The sequence below is a fragment of the Mucor mucedo genome (assembly GCF_025094135.1).
Source record: "Mucor mucedo strain NRRL 3635 chromosome Unknown EV154scaffold_122, whole genome shotgun sequence".
Taxonomy (NCBI): domain Eukaryota; kingdom Fungi; phylum Mucoromycota; class Mucoromycetes; order Mucorales; family Mucoraceae; genus Mucor; species Mucor mucedo.
In genome coordinates, this window is record NW_026252406.1 from 1 (window position 1) to 27,470 (window position 27,470).

Genomic DNA, 27,470 nt, shown 5'->3' on the forward strand with positions numbered 1-27,470 from the left:
ATTTATTTTTTCTATATTTACTATTCTTCACTCATATCTAATGGGAGAGTTATTTTTTTTTAAAAAGAAAAAGAAGGAAGAAAGAAAAAAAAAGAGAGAGGAAAATTAAAATATGAATTGGGTGGGTGGGGGGATATAAACAATAAGGTAATTTCTTCTTCTTTCTCCCTTCAGACACCCCCATTATTTTGGGAATCATGCCCTTTTTGTCAGTCATCATTATCATCATCATCATCGTCGTCGTCAGTTGAATACGAATTTTTAATTCTTAGCATCATGACTTGGACGTCGCTCTTATCACTGACATCATATTTGCATGCGGATGACGAAGAGGAGGAAGATTCGAGTTTTCTTCTTGCTTCTTCAATTTCTCGACTTCTTGAAACGAGTAAACTTGCAGTTTCTGTTGCAGTATAAACTGCCTCTCCAGTGGCAGCTAATAATTTGCCTATCATGGTTCGTACCACATGATCATACCAAAACGATACAAATGGGATTGCCTTTAATATGCCTTTTTTTTACTGTTTATTAGTTCTTTCTCATGATCTATCCTGAAATGCAGCTATAGTATACCTTCTATGGTCCAGTGCTCTTCATGAGTTTCAATCTTTAGTAAACCACTGTCTTTATCTGTTTCTTTGAATTCGAGTACCACAGTAACAGGTAATGCTATTTGTATCCAAGGAAACATTCTTGGACATAATGTTTGTGTTAAAAAGACGACACATGTTTTTCCATTAAAGCAAATGTTGTTTATTGTGGGTGCTTCTTTATTTAATGTCTTCCACACTAGCAGCGTACTATTTTTGTAGGAGAAATGAGTCTTTCACTATAAAGGCTGTTGGGGACTAACTACAACTTACTGTTTGATGTTGTGAACTCCTGAAGTTCGCAAGATCGGAGATACAAATGTCGAGTTGGGCAGATAATAATGGTCTAATATTCTTTTTCTCTTGATATCATCGTATGAAAATAAATCCGTCACTACGCCTATTATTAAAAAAAAATGTTAGGGATGATGGGTCCTATCTTGTTGTTGTGTGTTGATTATTTACGCGTAATAATGCTATCGCAGGTGGAGTATCCATCATCGGTTGTTGTTGTATCATACACATCCATAATTCAAGTGTTTTTTTATATAAAAAAAAAATAACAATATTTGAAAGAGAGAGAGAGAGAGAGATGGAGAGGAGAGAAAGAGAAAAAGGGATTATATTGAAAATAGAAAAAAGTGATGCATATTGCCTTGTTTCGACCGATGAGGGAATATCACGTGGTACAACGATGTTAAATTAAGGTAATTCGAAATCGAAAATTTCCACCCTTTTTTCTCTCTCTCTCTTCCCAATGAATCCCAAGGCCATTCATATCATTCGACCTTCTGATCATGCTGGTGGTGGCATTTCATTTATCCGACATGAGCCAGTAAGAAAGCTCAGTTTCCCATCCAAACAACCACCTCCACCTTTAAAAAGACCCACTTTATTGTACACACAACGGAGCATGACAGATACGAAACCAGTGATCTTGTCCGAAAAGGCGCTTTATTTACATAATCAGCAACAATTAAGCCGCTCAGTTATCAGCGGTAACGATAATGATGACAGTGCTACTAGTGACGAAGAAGATGATGACAACCAGGATGCGCGTACAAATCGAAAAGTAGAGTTCGGGTAATTATTCATATCGGGTAATAATGTTTAACTAAAAAAATATATAAAAAAGATGGCTGATTTAGAAATATCAAATCAGTCGCTATTAATTGTCAATCAAATACTAGAAACCACCGTTCGGGATCAAGCTAAGCAAGTCGCTTCTTTTATACAACAACAACAACGGATGACACTTCCCATGTAAGGAAAAAAAAATCACCGCATGATATTATGTCTCATTTTTTTTTTTTAATATCCATAGTGAGGAACACAAACACAATACATCTTTAGAACAACAAGAGGTAAATTTTACTTCACTTTTTTTTCTAAAAGAATACTCATAATCCAATTCAATTACAACAAAAGGAGGAGGACGAACAAGATTGGCAGATGGATGAGCAATTTACCCGACTAAGAAGAATGACTGAATTCTTAATTGAACAAGCACAAAATGCCCTTGTTGAAGCAGGTCCTCGTACCACTCCAGGTAATTTGCTGACATATGTATATGTGTGTATTCTAAATTAATCGCATTTCTACTGTATAAAAAGGTATGCATCATCGAAGATCAGATAGTGGTAGAAGAAGTCATCATCACAGAAGTCAAAGATCATCGTCTTCTCAACAACCTTAATAAGTTTATTCTTAATTAAAAACTGACTCTTCGGAATATATAAAATATATACACTGTTTGATTTTCATGTGGAAAACGTGTTTTTAAAAGGTGTGCCGCGTTTCATATACTTTTTTTTTCCCGCGTTTTTCTATCAATAAAGCAAAACTTACCAATGACAACTTTTGAATGTGCATGTTGTGTAACAGCTTTGTTATGGAAAGACTCGGTGATTATTTTTTCTTTTAGCAAGTGCCTGACGTTCACATTCTCTGTAATAAAACAATCATTTTCATAAAACATAATTCAACACCTGTATCGTTTCCCGGTTAACGGTTTTCATGACATAATATTTGACTGATAGTGATTAATTGATTAATTAAATGTCTTGTAATAAGGTAAATGATTATAAGCTTATTTTTTACGCCACTTATTTAAAACATAAATGACGAACGATTATGATTTATGCGGCTCTCGGATGACTGGCGGAAGTTTAATTCAGGGTCATTCCACAAAAAGCTTCAAGCGAGGGCAGTAATGATGACGGCCCCTTATTTATGCAATGCGTTCTAGTGGTTTGAGTTATATATATATATATTTGTAGCGTGTACATGTATACTTTTTTTGTTTGACCCAATCTCCAAAAGATATTACACCTTGAAATCTGACAGTCTGAAAGATGCATTTGTAGTAACGTTTTGATTGGCCAAAAAAAATATGAAGCCCTAAATTATATGAAATAAAAGTTCGTGTTTTATTTTTTTCTTTTATTATTTATCATATACAGCATAGAATGGATCAACTTACAGAAGCTAGCAAAAAGTTTGTTACGGGATACAAGAACGATACACCTGCTTCTTTAAAGTTGATTGATGTGTACCTTGTGTATATTCTGATTACTGGCATTATTCAATTTGTGTACATGGCTCTAGTCGGTACTTTCCCTTACAACGCTTTCTTGGGTGGTTTCATCTCTACCGTGGGCAGCTTTGTTCTTGCTTGTAATTCTTTAAAACTTTCATATAAATGTGTATATTGACACCTTTTTTTTTTGTAGCTAATTTACGTATTCAAACCAACACAGAAAACAAGGACGAATTCAAAACGATATCCCCTGAAAGGTATACCCGATGCCTCCTTTTCATCTTTTTGGAAACATTAACCTTTTCTTTTTATAAATGTATAATGCAGAGCTTTTGCTGATTTTGCCGTATGTAATCTCATTCTTCATCTCTTTTGCATCAACTTTTTGGGTTAAAAACAACAACAAAAAAGATGCACGACAACCCTCCTTTTCTTTAAATTAGGATATTTCGTTTAATAAATATGGAAAAGCATGATGAGATTTATAGCATAGACGTTTAGATTTGTTTGATGTGTGCTTGTGGTACTTGTACCTATTTAAAGCGGCCTTTGTGAATGAGTGTGTGTTTTGAAGCTCAGAGCTCACTCCCCAAATTGAAGTCACTTGCTCTGCTTTTTTTTTTTTTTCTTTTTCTTTCTTTAACATACATATATAAATTTACCAATGTCTGAACACCACGACGTCGATGCACTCTTTGAAGACGACCCAGGATCCTTGGAAGAGGTTCTTGATGAAGACGATGCGGAGGATCTCAAGCTGGACGATGCTGACACCAAAGTTTGGCTAGTAAAGGTAAAAAAGAGTGGAACTAATTGTAAATTCTCTTTCTTGACAATGGATTTAGGTTCCTCACTTTTTAGCGAACAAGTGGAAAGATATCGATGAAGATAATGTTAATTTGGGCAGTGTTCGTATTTATAACAGGTAATGGGATGCAAGCAGATTGGGGAGAAAATAAACTAACCGTTTGATTCATAGACCACCACCTGGTAGAACAACCACTGTATGCACGCTATTATTATATATATATATATGTACACACGACTAAAAACAAAAAGGAAATATGTGTAGATCTCACTGGTATTACCTGAAGACACGGAAGCACATATCCCTAGAGAGTATAGTATATCCATCTTACCTGGCGAAGTTCAAAACAAATTTGTTTTTACAGAGGATCCCAACGGTGGTAAAGCGATCAGTGGTACAGTTCATCACGAGTGTGCAGCCACCCCAACACAATTTAAAACTTACAGAAGTATTATGAGAAAGCGCGTTTTGGATGCAGGAACACCACAAAGATCTGTACAAGTGCTTGGACAAAATAACCAACCCGTGTTCGTGCCTGGTGCTAGCAGTAGTATGCCAAGTAGTAGTTTCTCTGATTTCATTGTAAGTGTGTGATTGTTTATAGAAGAGAGAGGGAAATTTAAGATGTTGCGTTTGTAGACAACCAAGAAGCCACGAACCGATAAGGAGAAGGCAACACGTATGCCTAGAAACGAATTGATGGATTTGTTGTTTGCAGCATTCGACAAGTTCCCATATTGGTCATTTAAGGGTATTGTGGAGCATACAAACCAGCCTAACCAGTATTTAAAAGAAGTATTGGCTGAAATCTGTATTCTGAATAAGAGAGGTCCTTATGCTGGTAATTATCAGTTGAAGCCGGAATATAAGCAACGTCTATCTGCTGCCGAAAGACAAAATGCCATCAGTAAATTACCTGAGGATGGTTCATCCAGTGAAGAAGACGAAGAGGATGTCATGGAAGAAGTTCGATTGTAACTCCGGGATTATTTAATTTTTTTTTTTTAAAAACTAAAAGCTCTCCTTTTTTTTTTCTGTCTCTCTTATACTATTTCATTCTTTTCTTTTTTATATACATAACGCACTGTAATGAAAATACTATCACTTCTGCTGGGCCATTTTAATCAAGCAGAGTTTCACGTATATCGTATCGAAAGTACAGTGGTTCTCTTGTTTAAATTGTCAGATGTGTGTTCTATTTTCAACTTGCCTTCACCCATTGCACAATTAGAGTCTCAATCTGAACCTTTTTACCGAGATAAAGACCATGACATTTATTTGAAATCTAGCACACTTTCTACTATTGCCATCAAACACAGCAAATTTTTACTAGCTGAACTGTGCAAACTAAAGCCCAGTGACTATGCTGCTAATCTAGCGGATTCCATATTATCCAATATACCAGGTTTAGAACGTAACAAGATTAAAAAGGACGAAACACAATACGTCCCCACCGATATTGAACTCTCGGACTCTGCCGCAACCATTCCCATCGTCAAATCAGAACCTGTTTCTCCACGCATGATGACCACTTCCGATCCAATGGCAATCGATACAATGTTGACTCATGGCGCTGGTAGCCAACAAACAAGACGACTCAGCAGGTATAATAAAAATGTTTTCTTTTCGTGTGTATTCTATACTAAGTAATAAAAATAGATCCATTGAGGAACAACCGCCTGCCAAAAAGCAAAAGACGAATATATTACCTAAACCTATTCACACTGTTAGTTCACAACAAGCACCACCCACTTTATTGGCCAAGCGATTGAAACAGAACATGGCCAATGGTAAAAACACTCGAAACCTGACGATTTATGCACCTTCGTATGGAGAACAATTCACGAATAACAATGGTATTCGATCTGCACCCTTAAATTCCAATTTTCGTCAAGTACAATCGAAATCACAACCGCATCCTCTATCTCAGACTACTTTACGTAGTCCTGCCACTGGTAACAGTACAACGACCGAATTTGCCATTCCACCTATTGTCCCTTCACAACAACAGCCTCCTCATACGGCCCATCCCAGTAGCAGCAACAGCAATATGCATCATCATCAGCAGCATCAGCATCATCACTTCCCACCGAATTCTCCTCAATACCCATCCTCTGCCTATGGTCATAGTTTTCCTGTCACAAGCGGTCGAGTTACCATGGATTCTTTACCCACTACGGCATCCGCTGCTCCTATGCCTCCCAAAACCCCCACCACGAATTCCCACGCAGGATTACAAAGACAACAATTTATGCAACCCTTTGAACATTTGTTTGATACAATTGAAACCACTCGCACATTAAAATCCACCCTGGATGATCAAATTCGTAGATCCTCCACCTTGATGCAAACCCTTCAGGCTTCTTCTACTACCATTGAAGGCCTCGTCAGGAACCAAATCAAAGAAGCTCAAAAGGAGATCTTGGCTCGTATGGATGAGAATCTGGAAAATTTATTTAATAGGATATCCGTGTTGGAAAGGAGATCCAATATTGAAACACAAGTGGATGCTACTGCTGTACAACAACAGCAGCAACAACAACAACAACAGCAGCAGCAGCAGCAACAACAACAACAGCAACAGCAGCAACAGCAGCAGCAACAACAACAGCAACAACAACAGCAACAACAACAGCAACATCATAAGTTAGTTAGTCCTCCTACCATTGTAAAATCTCAAAACGATATCGGTCCCAATGAATATCATGACATGTTAAACACGCTAAGAGAACGACTTGATAAACTTGAAAGACAACTGGAATCTTAAAATTACACAATAAATTTTTCTTTTTTTAATTAACTATCACTGTATGCAAATATTTGACATGGGACTTTTTTTTTTTTTCGGGTTCACACACATCGGTGAGACTCACACACTATAAAAAAAACTGCGTCAAGAAAAAGCTCTCGTCGTCTTTCTTGTTTATTAAACTATTTTTTGTTAAAATGAGTACTCGCAAATATCACGTCACTGTAGAAGATTGTCCGGATGAAGACGATATTCAATACAACCAACAGGTTGGTTCCAATGAAATAGATATTGATAAAGTAAAATGTGATCAAGAACCTCCTTCTAGAGGAAGCAAAAGACAAGCATGGGTAAGCCAAGATATTTTATGACTTTTTCTCCCTGTCGTTAATAGTGGCGGTAGGATAACACGGAAGCGTTGGAAGAACAAGCTCGTTCAGAGAAACTTCAAAATCAGTCCACTGCCATGGCCAATGCTACAGAAACCGCGCGTATTGTAAAAGAAGCGCAACAAACATCTGAAGTTTAGTTTAATCTTCAATAAAATCTTGTACATATTACTGTCTATTATGACGTTCTCTCTTTTTTTTTTTCGACGCCATCAATACTCACTCGATGGCTACAAACCCAAACTTGTAGAATATACATCCATTTTTTCTCCCAGGCATGATGATTGTGTACGTCATCAAACGTTTTTCCGAATCAAATCGTTTGGTCCGGTTTGAAACATGTCGTGTGAGTAAAATGACGCGAATTGGCACCATTTTACTAACGCTTGCTTTTAATGGATACTTGTTACCATTATTTTAAGCCTTACCTAATCTCAATTGAAATGGTTGTATAAAATTCGAATTTAAATGTTTAAGTCAATGTGAGTCAATCTAAGTAAATATCGTTTTAGAATACTACTATAGGTTCAGAAAATCATGATTAACTATGCCCACGATTTGTATTTTTTTTTTCTCAGGGATGATAGTATTATCAGTCCGTCACTTGATTTAGACATGTATTTTTTCATAAAAACATATCTGGTTGGTTTTTTATAATGTATTACTAAAAGCTAGATTTTTACATAACAACATGGATGTGTCAATAATATACAATACATGATAGATAACATAAAATAATACTTTGTGTGAACTTGGCAAATGACTGATGGCCGCTAGTGCTTTTTTACACGATTTTATACCAATGAATCCGTAATCCCTGATAAAACCAGTTATGCTCTGCTAGTAAGCAGGATCATGGATAATGGCTAATTTAAAACCCATCATGATATACGACATTATATGTTAATGACGGTTTATCCAAATGCATTTTTCTCATAACTTTCTTGTAACAGTTTTTGATAAAAGGGAGAATGGTAAATAATTATCAATGTACATAAAAAAAAACGTTCTTGAAAATCCCTTGGCGATGATATACTACTTCCTAAAGAGATGACTGGACTCGTTGATCTACATCTTTTAATGCAGCTGAGTAAACATATTTATTTTAACACATAAATCAGATAGAGATGTAATAAAAAATTGCTTGAGTCGAGTTAAGTCAACAAAATATCCATAACTTTTTTTGGTAACGAGGCATTTTTACATTTACTATTACTTTTTTCTTGTGAAGATCTAAAAAAAAATGTTATCAAGGAGAGAGAGAGAGAGAGAAAAGCTAGCCATCCTTGGAATTAAGACCGAGAAAGCTAAAAGACACCACGATGATGATTGAATTTTTTGGCGCGGGCTATGTTCAAATGCGTGGCACGACTCATAAGTTATGCGTCGGATAATCAAGGGGATGATACTTTTTTTTTCATTAGCTTTATTGGAAATACTCACATTTCCATTATCATATTCATTATAAATTGAGGGATTTTTTTTTTACTTGATTCCAAGTAAAGCTATTGTTATCGAGAATTGAGAAAAATTAATCTAAAAAAAACATGTTTGGTTTGAGTGACACAGTTAGAGTAGGACAAGAAAGATCAGCAACAGGCTGTTCGTAGGATACCTTGCATATTGTATGACCTTACTTTGCATTGACCATGTATAAAATACTTGAATATGTCGTGAAACTGATTATCAGTAGTCATACAGTTTAAAGTCAGGATTTTAGCCCGTTCTTCGGTAGGATAGACACCGTGGGGATGTGTATGAAACCAGAATACCACAGAAAAACAATATGAGCATCTGTATAGTAAATAGTATGAACATCAGTTATAGTAAATAATATGAGCATCAATTATAGTAAACAATATGAGCATCAGTATAGTACATTTTATTTGTGAGACAGGATTTCCTGAAATAATTGTTTATTGTTTATAATCGTCTGCACATCATTTATCGTCAACACTGTGGGCGATTATCCGATAATAAACAACCTGTACAGGGATTTTTTTTTTCAATCAGAGAATTTTATTTTGCTCCAATTGATTATGTCAATTAGAAACAATTTCGTACAATTTTCTAGAACCCACGCCTCCTCTGGTAGTGGTAGTGCTGATACCCCCTTATGATGCTATAATTACTCCTCCTCTTCTTTTTCTCGGTAAAATAATAATGTAGAAAAGAAAAAATATAAAGATACGTAAGCAGGGGTTCACTTTGCTAGCTACAAGAAGGAACATACCACATGCTTTAGAAATCATATATATATATAAAAAACGGAGTTGCGTGTGGATTTCTGTTTTCGGAGACTACAATAAACATATCATTTTTAAGGGCATACTTGGACATATCAAAATGGTCTCAGAATTCGTATTGGGTTGGCATACATGTTTGTTTACTTGTAAAAGTTTCAACCAGACATATTGGCATGTTTAAAATCAAGATATTAAATCAAAATTAACAGTATCTGCTCCTCTTCTTGCTGATTGAACTACAGTTCCTTTTTTTTAAAATAGATGATAAAATCGTGTAAAAATAGATATCTTATTTCTGTGAAAGTGAAAACAACAGATCTTTCTCCCTAATCAAGTATACTGGCCAATCAAATATTTGTGTCACTCGATAAAAAAAAAGCAAGGAGTGTGAGTGTTTGTGGATGATCTTGATAAGGCCTTTCTTTTTTTTCTGGGTATCAATTAAATTACTACAGAAATGTGAATCAAATTAATTTTATAGTAAATGTCATTTCTGCCAGACAGCATTCATCCGTAGTTTTTTTTCTGAAACAGTGGCCAATGCTATTAATACAAATTGCAAATATCAAGGGTACTGAGTAAAACAAAAACTAGGGGAGGAAGGGGGGACAATATGCACACTGTTATATATGAACACGCAGAGGGGGTGTACTTACAAACAAAATGAAAAGGAGTATTGGTTCTTACAGTAAAATTAGAATCTCGGGACAAGCGATGTTCCATGCGGATACCACAATTCCACGAATTTACTATATATACGGCAACTTTTCCCCATTCTTTTTTTCTTATTATTATCATCTATTAAATCATCTATTTAACACTTGCAAAATGAAGTTTATCTCTGCTCTTACCATTGCTTTATGTGCCGTTGTTGTTTCTGCTGCTCCCCATGGCGGTGATACTGATGTTGAAATCCATGATCAGAGCAATAACCCAAAGTCCCAAATCAATCAATATCGTGTTGATAAAGTAGCTAACGGCGGCTTACTCGGGATTCTTGGAATTAATGGTATAGAGATTCCTGTCGCTGTTCTTTCACCTAACAGCAATAACAAGGACGATCGCCAACAGGCTCAAATCATCAACTAATTCATCTCAATTATATTATTCTTTCTATCTTAAACATGCAGTACTCAATGTTTACACCAACCGCGCCCCTATTATAGCTAATAAGTTTTATTTTTTATAAGCTTAATAAATAAAATATAAATTTTTTTCCTATAATCCTAAAAACTTTACTCCGTCTTGAGCATCTAGTATTATTTTAATGAGGGTTTCTATTTTATTATATATGCTGTTAGGGCAAAACGAGTAGTCTATCCCGTGTTGGTAGCAGCATAACCCGCACTATAGCGGGAGTATTGATGGCTTTCTAAGACTGTATCTACTTTAAAATGCTTTCCTTGGTCTTTTTTAGGAAAATGGATATGCATATAAACATTTTTTTAGTCAGGATGAACGAAGAAACGCCGCTGCAAAATATTAGTGGAGTCGATACCTGCTAAATTTTTGTTATTTTAAAATTTTCCCTTTTTTCCCCACAAACAAACAGCCTCCAGACATGGCTCTACCAATATATATAAGATGCGTATCCATAGACTGTATATTTCTTCTTTCATCTGACTATCAATAAAACTATCGCTCTTTTTAATCGGTTTGAAAAGTAGATACTGTCTCACCCTTAATGGTTGACAATTCGTGTGACACTGCTGTTTTCTATCGTTGACACTGAGTTTTTCTGCTGTCAACGCTATGACTCTTGGTTGATTTCTACATTGATTTTGTAACAATTGACACGTATTCTTAAATGCTAAAATAGGCTTATTCAAATTTCAAAATTGCCTCTTTGTGCTTAATACTATGACTAAAGACTTTAATGACAGCGGGTTCGTGGCTCAAATGCATGGAGATAAATAAAAATAAAGATAGTGTTAATAGATTGTATACTCTTCTTGCTTAACTAAATAAAGCAGGTAATACACTATAACAACACTTAAAATACGTTTTAATTCTGTTAACATGATCAATCTAATAATTCAGAGTGAGAGAGGGCGTTTTATTTTCTAGGACAAGCAAAAGGTACAAAGTTACCTTTATCATGACTTAATTTACATTTGATGATAAATTGACTTTTTTTTTTCTAACAATTTGTCCAGTTTAACCAAACAGCAAACCTTAAAACTTTTTGAAATAAAGAATGAGCATTGCAAAAATTATTAAAATTTACAAATACTGATTAATGAAAGAGTTTGAGGTGGTTTATTTTTCACAAGATTTTATTTTTTACATAAAAAAGCTACGTATTTATTTTATTAACTAATTAAAGTGCTTCTCTCGGTACCCAAAAATAAGGTGTAACAGGCCAGACCACGAGAAGGTGGAAGCACATCCTAGCCCAAAAGATAAAAAAAGGGGGGAAGGTAAGTTAATAAGAAAAAGAAAGAAAGAAAAGTGAGTCGGTTAGAATAGGAATTGGTGAGCGAGTACAAAGGGGAGGTGAAGGAAGGTGAAGAAGGGTTATGTAAAAGAGTGGTCATGTATGTCTTGAGAATAAAGGTAGAAGATGATATCTAAGCAACAGTGGAGCAGAAGAAGATAGTAACAGTGGACACGGGAATCTAAAAAAAGGGTGGAGTGGCATAAAGAAGTAAAAATGTTATAATGAACATACGAAACAAGATCGGCGGATAATGGTATTATTGACTTTGGCTTGAATACCGAATCCTCCATACTGGTGAAGGTTTGGACCAAGACGCCCTGCTATCCAAAGCTGGCTGCTTTTACCAGAAAAAGACGGACGTTCCAAGGTAAGACATGCGAGATATTGACAAATACTTCCCGGGGCAGCCCTCCGTACAATGAGTGCAATCATCCAAACGCTAGTGTCTAACCTGCCTACAAGTAAACTACTCCCCATGATATAAATACCTGCATGTTCAACCATACCGTACTTCAACAAGTAGCCTTGCAGATCCACAGAACCAATAAAAGCACCCGTTCGGACATAATTTAAGGAAGCATCCGCAAATCAAACATCCACAAGCAAAACGCTGACGCTTTAGATCAAGAGATAAGACCAAAAGAGAACCAATAAAACATTTGGGAATTGTCTATGATTTACTGACCCCTTCAACCAGATACATCACCCTCGGAGTCGGCTAATCTTGCTCAAAATGATTTGCTGTCTAGTATTCTTCATGGCACCAATACAAAGTCTTGATTGTCCTCTGAATCTTTGTCCCAGTCTTGTCCAAGCCCTGCACCTTTTTTTTTTTTTTTTTTTTTTTTTTTTTTTTTTTTTTTTGTATTTTTGTATTTTTGTATTTTTTTTTTTTTTTTGTAGTTTTCTTTGTTTCAAAATTATAAAAATTTTTGGTGGTATTTGATTTTTTTTTTTTGGATTTTTGGATTTTCTTTTAAAGTATTTACAGTATGTACAAATGGGTCCGGAGGAAAGCGCCAGGCCGCCATTATTTACAAGAGATGAATGGCACCAGGCCTAAGAGGAGCTCGGGAAAGGAAGGAGTTTGAGCATCAAGTTTTTTTGTTTGTTTTGATGGGGTTTTTATTGTTTTTTGGTAGTGCAAAACAAGAAGTCGACCAGAAGTCAGATACAGAAGACAAACAAGACTTTATGTTGTTTCCCGAAGTATACCAGACAACTAAACACCGTGTCCAAGAGAAGTCGACCCGTCAGACTAAGTACCTAGCTAAAAAGGAAATACATAGACAAATCACAAATGTTTATATTGGTTTTCAGTTGTTCTTACCTCATGGTGTAAAGTTGGTCAGCATCCCGCCCATGAATGGATTCACAAATACCCCCACACATACAATACGAGAACCTCTACAGAACTGTTTCACTACAAAACCACAAGTATCCGTACAGCATGATCTCCCATACAAGCAGATATACCACGGGTTTCGTTTACAAGTAAGCAAGCACCTTTATATCATGTTAGTTTATCACTTTTTTTATATAGAAATGATTCAAAATTACCAGACACCAGCATTCTTCAGATAGCACCCAAAGCAGTTGACCCAGCACCCAGGAAGCATGTATTAATGTCGCACATGCGCACCTACACAACATCCATCCTCTTCCGCAAGAGCCAGACATCGAATAACAAGAGCCTCTATAGCCCACTATCAGTGACCAGCAAGACAAAACGTTACCCATCCCAAAGTCAATACAAGATCTACGTCCCAAGTAAGAAATGAACACTACAACAATGGTTAATAAAATAAGGTAAGGGTGTGTGAGGAAGGGAAGGGGGATAAAGAGAGAGAAATAAATGTAATTCTGTCTTTTATATGACACAATGAATAACTAAGAAATAGTATCTCATCATTCTTTTTTTGTTTCTAGATTAACAGTACCATCACTACAAGTGATTTATCAATGCTTTCCCAACAGGTTTAAGTGCTGTTAAGTGTTCATTTTTAGAGTGCACTAAAATAATAGAAGGGATATTTAAGATATGATATCATCTGTTATGGTATAACATCAATGATATTACATGATGTGATAGAATACCAGTTTTTATTGAGTTGGTCATTATGTGAAAAAAACAGAAAATGTCATGCACTGGGGATTTTTTTGCAACTGGAATTGATCGGGACATGTAGCACTAGGATTAGCTTTATATCATCTATGAGAAAAACATTACGTCGCTCAAGTTTATATATACGACTTGTACGAATATATTAGATACCTGTGTATTGCATTTATTCCTCAACGAATAGACAGATAGAACGAATCGGGATTTTATTGATATCTTTACAAAAATTAAAAATTTGATAAAAACAAGTAAAATCAGTCTGATAACATTGTCTGAGAGTGTGTCTGAGTGATAAGAGCTTACCAAATATAAAGGCATCTTAAACACGTATTAATGTAGGATTACGTTTTTAGTGAAGCTATATACATGGCTACCCGTCATGACTACAAAATAAATTTAAACTTATTATAGACTACAACAAATCATATAATAACGCAAGTCGTTAGCGTTTCACCGCAAATAAGATCAGAGATAGATAGTTGGAGGTCTAGATGGTACTTTGTCTTAATTAGACAAAATCGATGCAACTGTTCCTAACAGAACACACGCCTATTAATCAATTAAATATAACACAGTGAAATTACTTGTATGTGATACTTTGATAGATAGTATATCACGGTATACCCCCTCTTGGTTTTATATTCTAGATTTCGTTGTTATTGCTAAAAATATGTTAAAAATATGGTAGCCTTACCTGGCTTTAGGGGCTGTATCTGTTTTTATAATAGGACATACACATCATTGATATATCTCGATTAAAAAGAGTTTGATGTCTTTTCAATGATCTTATCCAAAATTCTTTATATACATACATACCTATAAATATCGTAAATGTTTGAAAATGACGGTACAATAATTATCCATACACTTAAATGCGTGTGAGTGAGATCTAGTATGAATCAGTTTAAACAATCAAAGGAGAATTTTTGATCCGACTAAGACTCAAGAAACTTTGATCGCATTGCATTCTTATTCGGCTAATGGGCGTAGATAATTCTGTATGACAATGTGTTTTATGGAGAACAGCCTTCAAGACAAATGATATAATACTCTGGTTTCAAAGAGCCTTATTTTTTAAGGCCGGCCCAAAAACTTTTTCCGAGGGGGGGGGGAGGCTTATCAATGCAAGTACAGAACAAGTTTGAATTAAATTTAAGAATTATAATTTCCTGCAGATAAATCATGAAGGAAACTTGTTTTTTGGTGGTAATCTATCAAATCAAGGATATCAAAAGGTGGTACCCCCATTCATTTTAGCTGACTCTATGAGTTTAATGAATAATATACCATTGATGTGACACGGGGATACAGTCCGTCAAATATAGTACCTACATTAAATACTTTCAAAACTCGTGTAAGGTTGCGAAATGTCGATCTTGAAACGAAAAGTGACAAAATTTGAGTCTGGCGCTCCTATTACACTATATATGATATTGAAGTCGTGCGATAAAAGAAACAATTACGTAGATATAATTTTGATACAAGATCGGGCGTTTTAATCCAGTATGTTATTGACATTGGGCAACCAGCGTACTCACAAGGAAACCAGCTCCCCGCCCCTCCCGTACACCACATTTTTTTAAAAATGCGAATTATGATGTATCCTAAGCAATTCGAAACAAATCACCCAAGTCATATGAGTTTTTTTTATTATTATAAATATTATCATAAGGATTACATATACAGGCACATCTGATATGATGTTTCATATCATAATCCCCAAAACGTAAATGTCATTGTTCTCCCTTTTCTTTTGTATATTTTGAATAGGATGAATTTTTAAGAGGCTCGGATAAACGTATTCTCGTGGTTTACTGTTTGCTCCTTGTTATAATTTTTCTAATGTCAACACAGTTAGTCTCATTTTACTCATTTTCTGTACTTTTTAGTTCAACCTTCTTTTTTTTCGTTTATGCATTAGGGAGAACAGGACTGAAACTACAATAAGAATACGTCCAAACAGGGTTTAAATCCACATGTACGCCAAGAGTAATTGGCGGTGATTTGGGGTTGTAATTATTGGATATTATTTTCATTTATTTTTTTTAAAAAAAAAGTGGTATCATATCAAGCATGTGGGCTTAGTTTAAGTGTGCCCTAGTTTAAGTATGGCTGAAGGAATTTGTTGTGTATAAGTTGAAGGCAAGTGCCAGACAGGTGTGGTTTTTTTTAATAGATGCAGTGCTTAATCCCCGTTTAAAAGTTGGTAGGAAGGAGCAGCCCAAAAAAAATTGCGGACAACGATCTCGGAACAAACAATGTCACCAAAAGGATAAAAATAGAAAGTTACGTGACCTCAATTTTAGTACGCAGATTGTGATTTGAAAATAGACACACATTAGGTTCATTTTTCCAAAAAAGTATTATTTGATTTGTTTTATACATCCGACAGAAGGTTTTTTTTTAGTAGTACAACTTAATACAAGAGAGGGAGAGGAAGATAATTTCTTTGTGTTTAAAAAAAGACAAGCATATATTTTAATCACATTTATACATGACACCTTAATTCAAAAGTTACTCTATGAACTGTTATTTTCAGCCCATTGTTTTTTTATTTTTACACAACAGATGCAATTCCCCGGGGAAGATAATACCCTTTTACAAGATAATCTCAGTTTCTTTATTTAGGCAAAATATTTATATTTGGTCAAAGCCCATTTGTTAACCCCCTTGTTCATTTGTGTAACATGCAAGATTCTATTTGAGTGTTTTATTTTTTATTAAATAATTTAGAGATTTTCGTTTTACAAAAGTGCGACAGCAGCAAGCACCAAAGTGAATAAAGCGCTGGGCAAGAGTTGAGAAGTACCAGATGTAGCAGACTGATTGATTTGAGCACCAGCAGCAGTAACAGTACCTGCAGCAGCAGAAGCAGAAGAGGATCCAGAGGCGGAAGCAGAGGATGATGCGACAGATGAAGCAGCAGCAGTGGAAGCATTTAAGACATTAGTCCATTCAATATCTTCAAAGTAAGGGTAAGAAATGTTATAACAAGTAGCAACATCAAGCACTTGCTTGTAGGCAGAAATAATTTTGGGTAAATAATCGATAGCCAAATCCATGGTGTTGTTGTTAATTTCGTGAGTCAAAACAATGTTACCAGAGGTGGCAAAAGTACCGTTGGTACCCATCTCAACATAATCATCATAAGTTTGTTTAACAGCTTCAATGGTAGTGGTGACACCGGCAGCCCAATCATCAGTATCCAAGTTCCAGATAACAGCAGTAAGACCTAATTGAGTAGCAATCCAACGAACACGATCATCGATATCACCATAGGGAGGACGCCAGTAACGAGGAGTTAAACCAGTAGCAAGTTTAATTGCCTTTTGGGTATAGTAGAATTCAGCGAGCACTTCCTTGTTGGTCAAGGTAGTAGTGTAATGATGAGACCAGGTATGAGAAGCGATATGATGACCATCAAGAACACCACGCATAGCACCATAAGGCCAGTCAAGAACGTTGGAACCAATATAAAACATGGAGGCCGTCAACTTCTTTTCTTGAAGATAGTCATAGAAAGCATTATGAGAACAGTTGGGTCCATCGTCATAGGTAAGACCCCAAGTCTCAGGCTCAGGACAGTTGATGATATCGGCACTGACATCAGCCAACTTGGGATGAACACAAACAGAGGCAGACCACCAACAATCTGGATCAGCGGAAGAATCATAACCGGTAAAGTCTAAACCACCATCGCTGGTTAATTTACGGACAGAAATGTTGGGAGCATTTGCCCAGTCAAGCGAGTCGTAAAGAGCTAAAAATTCGGGGGATGTATCCATGTTGTTGGAAGTGGCTACATCCCAGATACTGGGCCATTCCGTAGCATTAATGACAATTAAACTCTCATCTGGGTTATAATAAGTACATTCTGTAGTAGGGTTAAGACTTGTGGTAGCAGGAATAGATGGCACGGTAATATTCTTGGGATCAATTTGAGATGTAAATGCCTTCCAATAGTTAGAGGCATCGGCTGATACAAGAGCAATGTTTGCAATTGCAATGGAAATAGCAAAAGAAGATAGTTGCATAGGGATGAAAATGAATGAATAGAAGATAAAAGGGATCCGTTCCTGCCTAAACTGACTCACTTTTATATTCAATTTTGTTTTTAAATGTAAGAGCTTATAAATTTTTTTTTTTTTTTTTTTTTTTTTTGGTGTTCCCAATTCAGGTCCTCTTGGCGAAATAGGTCAATGGACTCCGCGTTACATCAAAAATTACTTGTTTTTATTTTTATACAACTAAAAATAGAGTTACAGAAAATTGCTATTCTCGTGAAAAAAAAAGCATAATGACGTGCAACATTGGAAATGATAGGCAATGTTCTGAAACACAACAATTACAGTTGGGTGAAGAAAAAAAAATATGAATTTCATTTCTTTTATTACTCCAGCCAATTACCAGGCGTTCATTTTCTGACGTACGATATGAATGCAACCGCTTATACTCTACTGCTACTAAAAAGTTACACTTAGGCTAAATCACCAAACAGTCTTTTTTACCTCTAAATGAGGCGGAAAGTTTCAAGTCGAGTGATATAAAAACAAAGAGTGTTGTAATAATATATATGAGCACATGTAATTTATAAAATTTGCGGTACAATTGAGTTTATTGACAAGCTTTTTCCTAAATATTTTCTAAATAGCCTTCAGGAAACAATTTCTTACCTTGGTGCCAGCACTTCCAAAAGTAGCACATTTCCTATTGGGTAAACAATGCGTCTCGATGCACATGTCTTTGTATTGAAGTTAGCAAACCGAGGAGTCCACACGTTCCAAGAAGTGTGCTCCTTTCGCTTTACGGTAGCTTTAAGTGGTCTAAAAGATAGCCTGAAAGATGGTTTATCATTGATTAAGGTAAAAGAATAAGGGAAAGCGCTTTCATGACTTAAAATTATAGTAGCACCACTGCGAATATGAAGTCATTGATATTGCGAACTAGACAAGTTTATGAGGATTAGCAATTACCTGATGGCATGGCTCGTATAGTTAACGAGGAAAGAAGGGTCAAATAAGTTTCCCCTTCCAAATGGAGGACAACGGATGTGATATGAAATCCTGGGATTTCGATATTTAGCTGGGAGCACACTATATTTCTTCTAGTCTGGTTTAATCGTTTTGATAGTAAATTATTTTATTTTAGGCCTGAACTATTTATGTGAACTACCTAGTATGGTCGAATGACTTGCGATTGATTTGAGCTGACTAGCTGTTAGATAGAGTTCGTTCATTAAACATTACCTTATACAACTACTACGCCTTATAACTCTTATTTAATGATTGTCCTGTCTCGGAACAATCGATATAGAGGGAACATTTGGATTTTATAGTAGCTGTTTTACTGTCATGTACACAAACTCCATACCTTAATCATATTACCGTATTTATTATTCAACAAAAGCCACGTAAATGTTAAAAAGGTTTTTTGTTTTTGTTTTGTTCTTTGCTTGTACTACTTGACGCTTAATTCACACCTGGGACGTGAGCTGATTAAGGTAAAAAGAGGAATACCTTTCATTTTATCTAAAAATTTCAGTGAATAAAAGCAATCAAATTTAGGGTATCTATCTCATAAATTATAGTGGATCTCATACTAACAAAATCATTAAAATCAGTTCTGCATGCACTGTTATTCGGGATTGTTCTCGTCCAAACATTGGAAATGTTCTAAAACACGATATTTACAGTCAGGCAAAAGAAAAAAAAAAAGCAGTAAATTACCCGAGAGAAACAACGAGAGTTAAAAATCGCAATAATAATAATCAACGATAAAAACATCAATTTACTATTGGATGAACGGGCCATTTCCCGGTTTCAATGATATGGGGGAGCAATACCATTTTATTTATGAACGCGGGTGGTTAAAGGTTTTTTTTCTTGGTTGTTTTCTTTGTTTCTGAAGATGATAACAAATATTGATAATTCAGCAATCATGGCAGAGGCTACGATCAAGGAAGAGCCTTACGTTACACAAAATCTAAGCAGACAGCCTTCCTTATCCTCCACTGATGATTATTCTTTGGGCGCCACTGATGATATTGTATCGTCCTTGGTAGAGCAGGCAATGTGGCCTTCATCCAATAACGAACAAAGCATGCACCCTTTAGACCCCACCATGTTTCTGAACTCTTGGGATCCAAATGGCTTTCCTGCTCATTTGAATTCTGACGATTGGGATCTTGGCATGCATCCTCAAGATTCCACCCTTATGAACGATATACACAAGCAATCAACTTACACACTGTCTGGGATGCCACCCACACCTCCTGTACATAACTACAATTATGCTAGTAACACGACGACGGTAACCGTGAGCGATTTTGGCTACGGTCACAATGCTTTTATGGGAAATTCTGCTATGAACATGTCCACTCCCAACAGTATCACACCTCCCTTGACAAATTACTATCCATCTCGTCATAGTCTACCTACAACCAGCAGCAGTAAAAAATACGGTAAAATGTTAAATGGCAGACGATGTTCAGCCGAAACCACTCGCTATGGTAGACGGGCATCTTCACATCCTTCCGTAGCCTCCGTGGTCTCTTTAACAGCGCATGAACCCGTCTCCAAAATAGTGGACGGTATTGAATATATCACATTTTTATATTCGCATGATCGACTTGTCAAAGAATATACGGTGCGCACAGATGTCGATCACGTCAATCTGGATGATATCTCGATGGATTTCCGTACACAAAATGCCGTAAGATTTTTTATGAGTATATTTATCATTGATTAAAAGCAGTGTCACTAATATGAAATGATAGATTTATCCTAGAGCTAATGTTGATAGATCCGAATACGATGGTAACCGCTGGGATTATGAAACGACGTGCAACCAGTTGGGTTGGAAACTCTGTTGGTTAAACAAGGAACAATTGTTTGGTAGACGAGGTCTTATTCAACGCGCCGTTGATTCATATCGCAACAGACATGCCGAGATGCGATCTCGCAGGGTCACTCGTCAAGAAAAAGTTGCTAACGGCACTTTACGCAAGCGTCGATCAAAAAAAGCATTAAATCAAAACATATTGTAAATACACACAATCCCCTTTTTATTTCATTGTTTTTTTTATTCCAAGTAAATTATGTAACGGGGAAATAACATGGGTAAACATCTGAGAACATGTCTATTTTCTTACGAAAAGCTTATTTTTACCATCGGCACATTTTTTAAAAGAGAGATACTACGTGCAACTGTTGAGTGATTGACTCGAAAGATCATAAGGAGCCAATAAGAAAATTTGGTGATGTTTACATTCCATGAGGTCTTCCCACTCTCGAATGTGCTCAAGTATCATGATCCCCCTAAAAGGTATGAGAATACTTAACTAATCAGCGGGTAAACCTCAGTAAGCGATCTCAATTACTGAGGTTGCCCTGATCGCATACGGATTTCCTCAGACAAGCACAGGCTGAACAATTAAGAAAAAAAAAAAGTAACCCCGCTCAAAAAGCCACTGTTTGTCGAAACTGACATTTTTTTTTTTGTTTTTTCTTTTTTTCCATTAAAGGTTTTGAATGCAAAAGATGGCACTTAATTTTAAATTACAATTAGCCGAGAATTCAGCTCACAACATCTTTCGTCGAGGCACACTTTCGTTTACGAAGAAGAACCATGTGATTCAAACACCTGCTTGCATGACTTACACCTTGCGTGGTGCAGTACCTCATCTTTTGGCGGATAACCTCAAACTTTTACCCATTGAACTTGTGCAAGTTTCCTTAGAGCAATTGTAAGTTTTGTCTCAGTTTTATTATTATTTCAGCATGAACTGATGTCAAACTGGGGTGGTTGTAGTTTAGAACAAAGAGACCCTTCTTCCTTCAAGTATCCTCATGGTCTTCATAAATATTTACATCTCGAGGTAAGCATTCTCTCTTACTGAAGGAAGAAAAAATAGACTAAAATCTATGTAATAGGACAATCTTTTATTTTGTGATATTCGTGATCCTCTCAAGATCTCACCTGTATCCTTCAACACAGACAAGTACCTGTCTGTCCAAACGCACGGCGGTGTCCGTCGTGTGACACCAGATCTTTGGGCCGAAGCTTTAGGTATTTACCGTCCTGATCTCACAGCCACCATGTCAGACACCATTACCGATTTAGACGCACAGACCAAACGTATCAAGAAATCCGTCGATCGTTCATTACGCTGGTTAGATGAGAATTTGGTTAAAGCAAAGGAATTCGATGTTCCTGTCTTTGCTCACGTCATGGGTCATACTGATTTGGAGGAACGTGCTCGTTCTGCCACTGCCACCGCTGAACGCGATGTCCAAGGTAAAATTCATATCTAAAATGTTGTGTAGTTGATAAATCTGATGTGTTTCTTCAGGCTTTATTGTGAATGTATTGGGTTTGGACAGAGAAACAGTGGGATCACAAGTGAAGGCATCTACCAGTAACTTACCCGAGGACAAACCACGCGTTGCATATGGATTATCTTCCCCCGAAGGTATATTGGAGGGAATCACAAACGGAGTGGATTTATTTGACGGTAGTTATGCATACAAGGCAACGGAAAAGGGACGTGCCATCATAATCAAGTTCGGACAAGAATTAGAGGAACCACAGACACAAGAAAACCAACCCAAGACATTAAACTTATGGAACACCGAATTAGCACATGCTTTTGAACCCTTGGATGTGACTTGTGGATGCGATGCCTGTTCAAGACCTCATACGAAAGCCTACATTCATCATTTATTGAACGCACATGAAATGCTGGGCCCTATTTTATTGATGAGCCACAACATTTACCAATTAGATAAATTCATGCAATCGATACGTACCAGTATTGAAAAGGGTAGCTTTCAACAAGACATGGACGTGTTTATGAAGCATTATAGTCATTTGAAGGAAGGTGATGGTATGAAGAACCACGAAGATGAAGTGGATACCGAATCATTGGGTGTTCATTTAAAGAAAAAGAGAACTTTGAAGCTTTAATAAAAAAGAAAAGAGAGAGAATTATGTACATTTTTTATTTATTTTATTTTTTTAAACAAAGTTGGAAACAATCTTCCATCCAATATCACGATTGGCATAGAATGGCACGACAACACCCAAATCAGCATTGGTTGCAGAAATTTCATAATGTTGAGGAACAGCGACATTGGATTCTTTCACCAAAGTCACCTTCTTATCCACAAATCCAGGCTTTTGAGAAAGACCGTAAAACTTCTTTCCGAAATGACAAGCAAAATCTTCAAGCTTGTCAAGGGCATCGATTTCCTCAAAGATCTTGGCAAGGTAAGGAAGTACAAGAGGAGTGGTAAAGACACCAGCGTTGGATCTGGGACCTTCCTTGGTAGCAATGGGATGAGGAGCGGAATCTGTGCCCAAGAAGAAACGAGGATGACCTGCCTTTACCACATCTCTCAAGGCATCACGATCATGAGGGAATTTGGCAACAGGCTTACAGAAATGATGTGCTTGACCAGCCCAATCATCCACAATCAATTGAAGATGATGGACAGTGATACTACAGCCGACATTATCACCTAAACGCTTTACCATCTCCACTGCAGCTTGAGATGTAGCATGCTCCAAAACAATCTTTAAGTTGGGGAAGGCAGTAGCAATCTTTTCCAATTGAGGCAAAAACTTTTCTTCGGCGTTCATGACACAGATATCCTTTTGAGCGTCACTAGGGATCTCTCCATGCAAGTTCAAAACAAGTCCCTCTTCTTCCATCGCTTGGAAAATGGGATAGTAAATCTCATAGTTCTCAATACCATTATCGGAATTGGTGGTGACACCACGAGGATATGATTTGACACCAGCAATGCCTGCTTGACTGGCTTTACGCACTTCTTCCACGGTTAATTCGGGTGACAAGTACAAGGTCATCAAGAACGTGACATTAGGTGCTAAGGCTTCTAATTCTGACTTGTACGCAAGTGCTTGTTCGGTGTTTTTGATAGGAGGTTGCAAATTAGGCTAAAGACTCATGTTAGTTCTACCATAACTACCAGTAAATAAGTCGCGTGTAATAACTTACCATAATATAAGCAAGGGAAACACCGCCTTCTTCAACCTTGGGTGTTACCATACGCATCATGTCACCTTGACGAAGGTGAACATGGAAATCACAGGCAGAGGGAAGTGTAATAGAAGTAGTCATTTTTTTAAGGGTATGAGTCAAAAGAAAAAAGAGATCGAAAAATAGAGTGTGGGGGTAGATATATGAATCATCTATTCCCCGCTTAGAAAAAAAGAAAAAAAGTAGATGGAAATTTCCATTATGAATCTCCGCATTGGAATTTCTTTTCTTTTTCTTTTTTTTTTTTTTTTTTTTTTTGAAGAAATTCACACTTTCACACTTTCACACTTTCCCGACATTTCATGTTTTCCATGTAACTTTTTTTTTTTTAAAAAAAAAGTGGACATTGAAAAAAAGATCTTTATTTAGATAATTTAAAAATAAATTAATGATTGTTTGACCAAAAAATAAAAGGGACCCCCATCCGTTTTTAATATAGATAATTTGTCCAAAACTAGCCTTTTTATTACAAAAAAACCTTTAGCCACGAGATGGAAGGTCAGCTATCCTGGCCTTGATAATTTCGTATTCCTCCAAGGCTTCTCGATTCTCCTTGATATACGCCTGCACAAAAGGTTTCTTGAGTACCAAATCGATTCGTTTAAACGAAGCGGTATCTGAAGATCGCACCAACGTATTCAAGAATGCCATGGTAACGGCAACCGTGCTAGCTCCATTGCCTTCCAACGTCAATGAGGTCTTGTCCAAACGACCAAGCAACACATCCAGAAAGATGTCGGCTGAGGGCAAAACTAAGCCCAATTGTTCGAGAATCTTGCAGACTCTGTCTCTTACCTCGGGTTTATTCACATAAACCAACATCAAGTAATGTAAGGTCTTTTTGATATTCTTCACAATGTCATCAAGGTGTGCGTATTCTAAAAGAAGACACAGCGCATCCAAGGCCGTCTCTTGTCTTACTGTAATAAAATCAGTGCTTTTCTCTAACAAATCGAGCAAACTTTTATCAAAACAAATATGCACCAACTGTTTTAAACCTGATTTTGGGTTTAGTATGAAAAACTTAATTATAGATTTGGTTATGGTTACCTATGGTCTCTGACAGTGCCTGATCTGTAGGCATCTCGTGTATGATGTCAGCTTCGAATAGATCACGAGCACAGCTCTGACCTACTCCACTTAGACTGGATTTACAAGTGACTTGAACAGATGGCAATTCATCAAAAGTGCCTTGAAGGATAATGGGTAAAATTCTTTCCCCGTATTGGTATCTATCACGAGGACTCCAATCACACAAAAGTTTACCCAAACTCAAAAATAAACGATCTCGAACCAGTGGAGAAGCATCATAGACCAAAGCGGGTACAATAGGCTGTCTTTCCGGACTCTCTTCAAACAACAAGTGTAAGCCTTTAGGAGAAGCCAAAAGCACCCCCTCCATGGCCTTGATACCCAGTACGCGCACTGCCGTATGTCGATGCACCAGTAATGGTACGGTCAAACGAATCATGCGTTCACAGGCATAGTCTGTGGATTTAGGCTGCGTTTGGGCGTACAACAGAATGAATTTAGCATCACGTTGCAATACTTCAGAAAAGGCATCCTTTCCCGCCATCTGTGCAATATCCATCATCAATTCACTGAGCGTCACCGTGATCTTTTTTAACTGTCGCAACAAGGTTGTACACAAATCCATCCATCCAACTCGAATTTCCTCCGTGCCTTCCTCTTGCATTCTCTTCAATGCCGATCTCAGCAGCTTTTCAACTACCGTATTATCAATCCCGCCTTGTTCGCATTTCGCTATCAAGCTTTTAAACAATTGGCATACTTTGTACATATTAACGTTTATAAAATATAATAAAATTTTACCTGTCTAGAATACCAACGGTTTGTTCTCGAATGCTTTCAATGGCACTTTCGGTACATGGAAGTAAAGAATCCATCAAATGAGCTAACAGATCGGCTGCAGCAGAAGAAGCATTAGTCCATGTCTTGATCTGAAGTGTCCCCTTCTTGACTGCCTCCATCGCCCTTCTTTTCACAGGTCGATCTCGGGTACTAGTGTCCGCTAATGTGGTTAAATGAGGGTTCAACGACTATCCGTTGGTCATTAGTTTCTTTGGAGAGTAAGCTAAACATATTCCATTTACTTGAATAATCGTTTCTGTGCTTTCGTTTGACATTATTTTTGTGTAAAGTGACAACAACAAAAAAAGTTTTGGGAATTATCGGAGATAGCTTTTTGCCTTTTATTGTTCATCATAGAAATTGTTCTATCATCACTGGGGTTTTTACATGTAGATGTTTATCTCGGATTCTTTGCCTAAACACTGTCCTTAAGCCACCAGAATTTCCTAAGCGCGTGATGATATATTATGGATTCTGGACACTCATCCATTGCCATCTTTTTTCACTTGACCCTGCTCAGAGTTCAATAATAAAGGGTACTTGCATTTAAATAATCAACCTTCTTATAGAATAAAGCACAAAGGGACCAAAAGTGTACAGTAGGAAACTGAAAAGTAGATGAACATTACTAAACAAAAATTCACTTCGTTTTTTTTATGATCTACAAGCTCACCTTTAAAGTCTGTCAAATACGAACAAGAGATCAATAAGGGAAAGCTCTTTATCGTTCACATCAATTTGTGAAAGACATGGCAGATAGAAAATCTATGACAATGTGTATGTACAATAATATACGTTGATAGTTTTACCTTCAAATATTTAAAGCTGTAATAAAAATCGGCCATGCTTTGTCAGTTCGTTTTAGAATTTTAGTGATAGATTATCCACATGCATACAAGGGCACTTAAGCTCTTATTGTGAATTCGTGATATTGCGTTAAATCGCTAATGGAGTCGTACCTGTTGTTGCTAAAATCGAATGAGAGACTCCTCAATTATTAACTTTGGCTAGCGTATCTGCACATACAGGGCACAAAACAATTCTATTGTTCTTATTACAGTTATAAAAACCACTTACATAATATCCTACGACGTCATTTTTTTTCCTGATGAAAGGAACATAATGAAATGAGATTTAAAGAATGCCTTTGGAACATCAAATATTCATCAGCTGGACTGCAATGAAATGGACGTTTTGTAATAATCTCACTCTTCGATATGAAATTTCCCGGTTACACCTGGTTACAGTGGTGGATAAAAGGATATATGATTACTGATTAAAGCTTACCAACTACTATGATCTTACAACCCACTCAGATTGAGAACGAGGTCGATCAATCCTGCTAAATACAAGTTACTCTACTAGCCCGCTGATTGCAGATACATTAGCATAAATATCACTCAGCGACATTCTTAGTTAATTGTTTATCAATAACTATCCTTTGTTCTTTAATCCGTCTCGAAATAGAGTTATCTCCTTGGCCTAAGCCCTTCCCCTTTATTGAGAGAGAATTAAAAGCTTAGCGTAGTTGTGCATGGGCTGGGGGTGTTTTTTTTCTCATTTTATTAATTAAGCTTTGCCACCACCAGCCATTCTTTTCCTTGAACTTTTGGTATCAATTGATACTACAGATAATACGACAGAGGGAAAAAGAA

The 27,470-nt window shown here is 36.6% G+C and overlaps 11 protein-coding genes across 11 annotated transcripts; 7 read left to right on the plus strand and 4 right to left on the minus strand.

Annotated features, from left to right (window-relative positions):
* Positions 1-1,186, minus strand: EV154DRAFT_450426 (uncharacterized protein). Its single transcript, XM_051597207.1, has 4 exons — positions 1,056-1,186; positions 864-990; positions 574-800; positions 1-511 (listed from the first exon to the last, which is right to left on the minus strand). Exons 1-4 carry the CDS (start codon positions 1,117-1,119, stop codon positions 210-212), a joined length of 720 nt encoding a protein of 239 aa, XP_051453150.1. The 5' UTR covers positions 1,120-1,186; the 3' UTR covers positions 1-209.
* A 136-nt stretch (positions 1,187-1,322) lies between these two features.
* EV154DRAFT_523367 (uncharacterized protein) lies at positions 1,323-2,453 on the plus strand. Its single transcript, XM_051603088.1, has 5 exons — positions 1,323-1,662; positions 1,726-1,853; positions 1,915-1,954; positions 2,019-2,139; positions 2,204-2,453. The coding sequence occupies exons 1-5, from the start codon at positions 1,348-1,350 to the stop codon at positions 2,284-2,286; spliced, it is 687 nt and encodes a 228-aa protein (XP_051453151.1). The 5' UTR covers positions 1,323-1,347; the 3' UTR covers positions 2,287-2,453.
* Positions 2,454-3,017: 564 nt separating this feature from the next.
* Positions 3,018-3,621, plus strand: EV154DRAFT_523369 (DAD/Ost2). The gene is made up of 3 exons (XM_051603089.1): positions 3,018-3,266; positions 3,323-3,386; positions 3,457-3,621. The coding sequence occupies exons 1-3, from the start codon at positions 3,059-3,061 to the stop codon at positions 3,521-3,523; spliced, it is 339 nt and encodes a 112-aa protein (XP_051453152.1). The 5' UTR covers positions 3,018-3,058; the 3' UTR covers positions 3,524-3,621.
* A 159-nt stretch (positions 3,622-3,780) lies between these two features.
* On the plus strand, positions 3,781-4,983 carry EV154DRAFT_523372 (transcription initiation factor IIF, beta subunit-domain-containing protein). The gene is made up of 5 exons (XM_051603090.1): positions 3,781-3,922; positions 3,975-4,054; positions 4,109-4,133; positions 4,202-4,519; positions 4,577-4,983. Exons 1-5 carry the CDS (start codon positions 3,794-3,796, stop codon positions 4,913-4,915), a joined length of 891 nt encoding a protein of 296 aa, XP_051453153.1. The 5' UTR covers positions 3,781-3,793; the 3' UTR covers positions 4,916-4,983.
* On the plus strand, positions 4,546-6,778 carry EV154DRAFT_41676 (uncharacterized protein). The gene is made up of 2 exons (XM_051595755.1): positions 4,546-5,541; positions 5,597-6,778. Exons 1-2 carry the CDS (start codon positions 5,027-5,029, stop codon positions 6,702-6,704), a joined length of 1,623 nt encoding a protein of 540 aa, XP_051453154.1. The 5' UTR covers positions 4,546-5,026; the 3' UTR covers positions 6,705-6,778.
* A 3,218-nt stretch (positions 6,779-9,996) lies between these two features.
* On the plus strand, positions 9,997-10,545 carry EV154DRAFT_523378 (uncharacterized protein). The gene has a single exon (XM_051603091.1). It carries the CDS (start codon positions 10,036-10,038, stop codon positions 10,408-10,410), a length of 375 nt encoding a protein of 124 aa, XP_051453155.1. The 5' UTR covers positions 9,997-10,035; the 3' UTR covers positions 10,411-10,545.
* Positions 10,546-16,459: 5,914 nt separating this feature from the next.
* On the minus strand, positions 16,460-17,973 carry EV154DRAFT_523380 (uncharacterized protein). The gene has a single exon (XM_051603092.1). It carries the CDS (start codon positions 17,915-17,917, stop codon positions 16,628-16,630), a length of 1,290 nt encoding a protein of 429 aa, XP_051453156.1. The 5' UTR covers positions 17,918-17,973; the 3' UTR covers positions 16,460-16,627.
* A 1,889-nt stretch (positions 17,974-19,862) lies between these two features.
* EV154DRAFT_471453 (uncharacterized protein) lies at positions 19,863-20,928 on the plus strand (the record flags this gene model as incomplete). Its single annotated transcript, XM_051597875.1, has 2 exons — positions 19,863-20,594; positions 20,659-20,928. The coding sequence occupies exons 1-2, from the start codon at positions 19,953-19,955 to the stop codon at positions 20,926-20,928; spliced, it is 912 nt and encodes a 303-aa protein (XP_051453157.1). The 5' UTR covers positions 19,863-19,952.
* Positions 20,929-21,372: 444 nt separating this feature from the next.
* Positions 21,373-22,873, plus strand: EV154DRAFT_41736 (tRNA-guanine(15) transglycosylase-like protein). Its single transcript, XM_051595786.1, has 3 exons — positions 21,373-21,759; positions 21,815-22,178; positions 22,234-22,873. The coding sequence occupies exons 1-3, from the start codon at positions 21,670-21,672 to the stop codon at positions 22,845-22,847; spliced, it is 1,068 nt and encodes a 355-aa protein (XP_051453158.1). The 5' UTR covers positions 21,373-21,669; the 3' UTR covers positions 22,848-22,873.
* Positions 22,860-24,201, minus strand: EV154DRAFT_450441 (dihydroorotase, homodimeric type). The gene is made up of 2 exons (XM_051597208.1): positions 23,902-24,201; positions 22,860-23,840 (listed from the first exon to the last, which is right to left on the minus strand). Exons 1-2 carry the CDS (start codon positions 24,022-24,024, stop codon positions 22,899-22,901), a joined length of 1,065 nt encoding a protein of 354 aa, XP_051453159.1. The 5' UTR covers positions 24,025-24,201; the 3' UTR covers positions 22,860-22,898.
* Positions 24,202-24,283: 82 nt separating this feature from the next.
* EV154DRAFT_41756 (uncharacterized protein) lies at positions 24,284-26,044 on the minus strand. The gene is made up of 2 exons (XM_051595795.1): positions 24,994-26,044; positions 24,284-24,941 (listed from the first exon to the last, which is right to left on the minus strand). The coding sequence occupies exons 1-2, from the start codon at positions 25,742-25,744 to the stop codon at positions 24,424-24,426; spliced, it is 1,269 nt and encodes a 422-aa protein (XP_051453160.1). The 5' UTR covers positions 25,745-26,044; the 3' UTR covers positions 24,284-24,423.
* Positions 26,045-27,470: the final 1,426 nt, after the last annotated feature.

Coding starts and splice junctions, on each gene's coding strand:
- EV154DRAFT_450426 (XM_051597207.1), bottom strand. CDS start 1,119: ATGGATGTGTATGATACAACAACAACCGATGATGGATACTCCACCTGC. Junction 801..863: donor GGAGTTCACAACATCAAACA/GTAAGTTGTAGT, acceptor CTACAAAAATAG/TACGCTGCTAGTGTGGAAGA. Junction 512..573: donor AGAGCACTGGACCATAGAAG/GTATACTATAGC, acceptor AGTAAAAAAAAG/GCATATTAAAGGCAATCCCA.
- EV154DRAFT_523367 (XM_051603088.1), top strand. CDS start 1,348: ATGAATCCCAAGGCCATTCATATCATTCGACCTTCTGATCATGCTGGT. Junction 1,955..2,018: donor CATCTTTAGAACAACAAGAG/GTAAATTTTACT, acceptor TTACAACAAAAG/GAGGAGGACGAACAAGATTG. Junction 2,140..2,203: donor AGGTCCTCGTACCACTCCAG/GTAATTTGCTGA, acceptor CTGTATAAAAAG/GTATGCATCATCGAAGATCA.
- EV154DRAFT_523369 (XM_051603089.1), top strand. CDS start 3,059: ATGGATCAACTTACAGAAGCTAGCAAAAAGTTTGTTACGGGATACAAG. Junction 3,267..3,322: donor GGGCAGCTTTGTTCTTGCTT/GTAATTCTTTAA, acceptor TTTTTTTTGTAG/CTAATTTACGTATTCAAACC. Junction 3,387..3,456: donor AAAACGATATCCCCTGAAAG/GTATACCCGATG, acceptor TGTATAATGCAG/AGCTTTTGCTGATTTTGCCG.
- EV154DRAFT_523372 (XM_051603090.1), top strand. CDS start 3,794: ATGTCTGAACACCACGACGTCGATGCACTCTTTGAAGACGACCCAGGA. Junction 3,923..3,974: donor CCAAAGTTTGGCTAGTAAAG/GTAAAAAAGAGT, acceptor CAATGGATTTAG/GTTCCTCACTTTTTAGCGAA. Junction 4,134..4,201: donor CACCTGGTAGAACAACCACT/GTATGCACGCTA, acceptor AAATATGTGTAG/ATCTCACTGGTATTACCTGA.
- EV154DRAFT_41676 (XM_051595755.1), top strand. CDS start 5,027: ATGAAAATACTATCACTTCTGCTGGGCCATTTTAATCAAGCAGAGTTT. Junction 5,542..5,596: donor CAAACAAGACGACTCAGCAG/GTATAATAAAAA, acceptor TAATAAAAATAG/ATCCATTGAGGAACAACCGC.
- EV154DRAFT_523378 (XM_051603091.1), top strand. CDS start 10,036: ATGTTCCATGCGGATACCACAATTCCACGAATTTACTATATATACGGC.
- EV154DRAFT_523380 (XM_051603092.1), bottom strand. CDS start 17,917: ATGCAACTATCTTCTTTTGCTATTTCCATTGCAATTGCAAACATTGCT.
- EV154DRAFT_41736 (XM_051595786.1), top strand. CDS start 21,670: ATGTCAAACTGGGGTGGTTGTAGTTTAGAACAAAGAGACCCTTCTTCC. Junction 21,760..21,814: donor ATAAATATTTACATCTCGAG/GTAAGCATTCTC, acceptor TCTATGTAATAG/GACAATCTTTTATTTTGTGA. Junction 22,179..22,233: donor CGCTGAACGCGATGTCCAAG/GTAAAATTCATA, acceptor GTGTTTCTTCAG/GCTTTATTGTGAATGTATTG.
- EV154DRAFT_450441 (XM_051597208.1), bottom strand. CDS start 24,024: ATGACTACTTCTATTACACTTCCCTCTGCCTGTGATTTCCATGTTCAC. Junction 23,841..23,901: donor TTTCCCTTGCTTATATTATG/GTAAGTTATTAC, acceptor ATGAGTCTTTAG/CCTAATTTGCAACCTCCTAT.
- EV154DRAFT_41756 (XM_051595795.1), bottom strand. CDS start 25,744: ATGTACAAAGTATGCCAATTGTTTAAAAGCTTGATAGCGAAATGCGAA. Junction 24,942..24,993: donor GGCACTGTCAGAGACCATAG/GTAACCATAACC, acceptor ACCCAAAATCAG/GTTTAAAACAGTTGGTGCAT.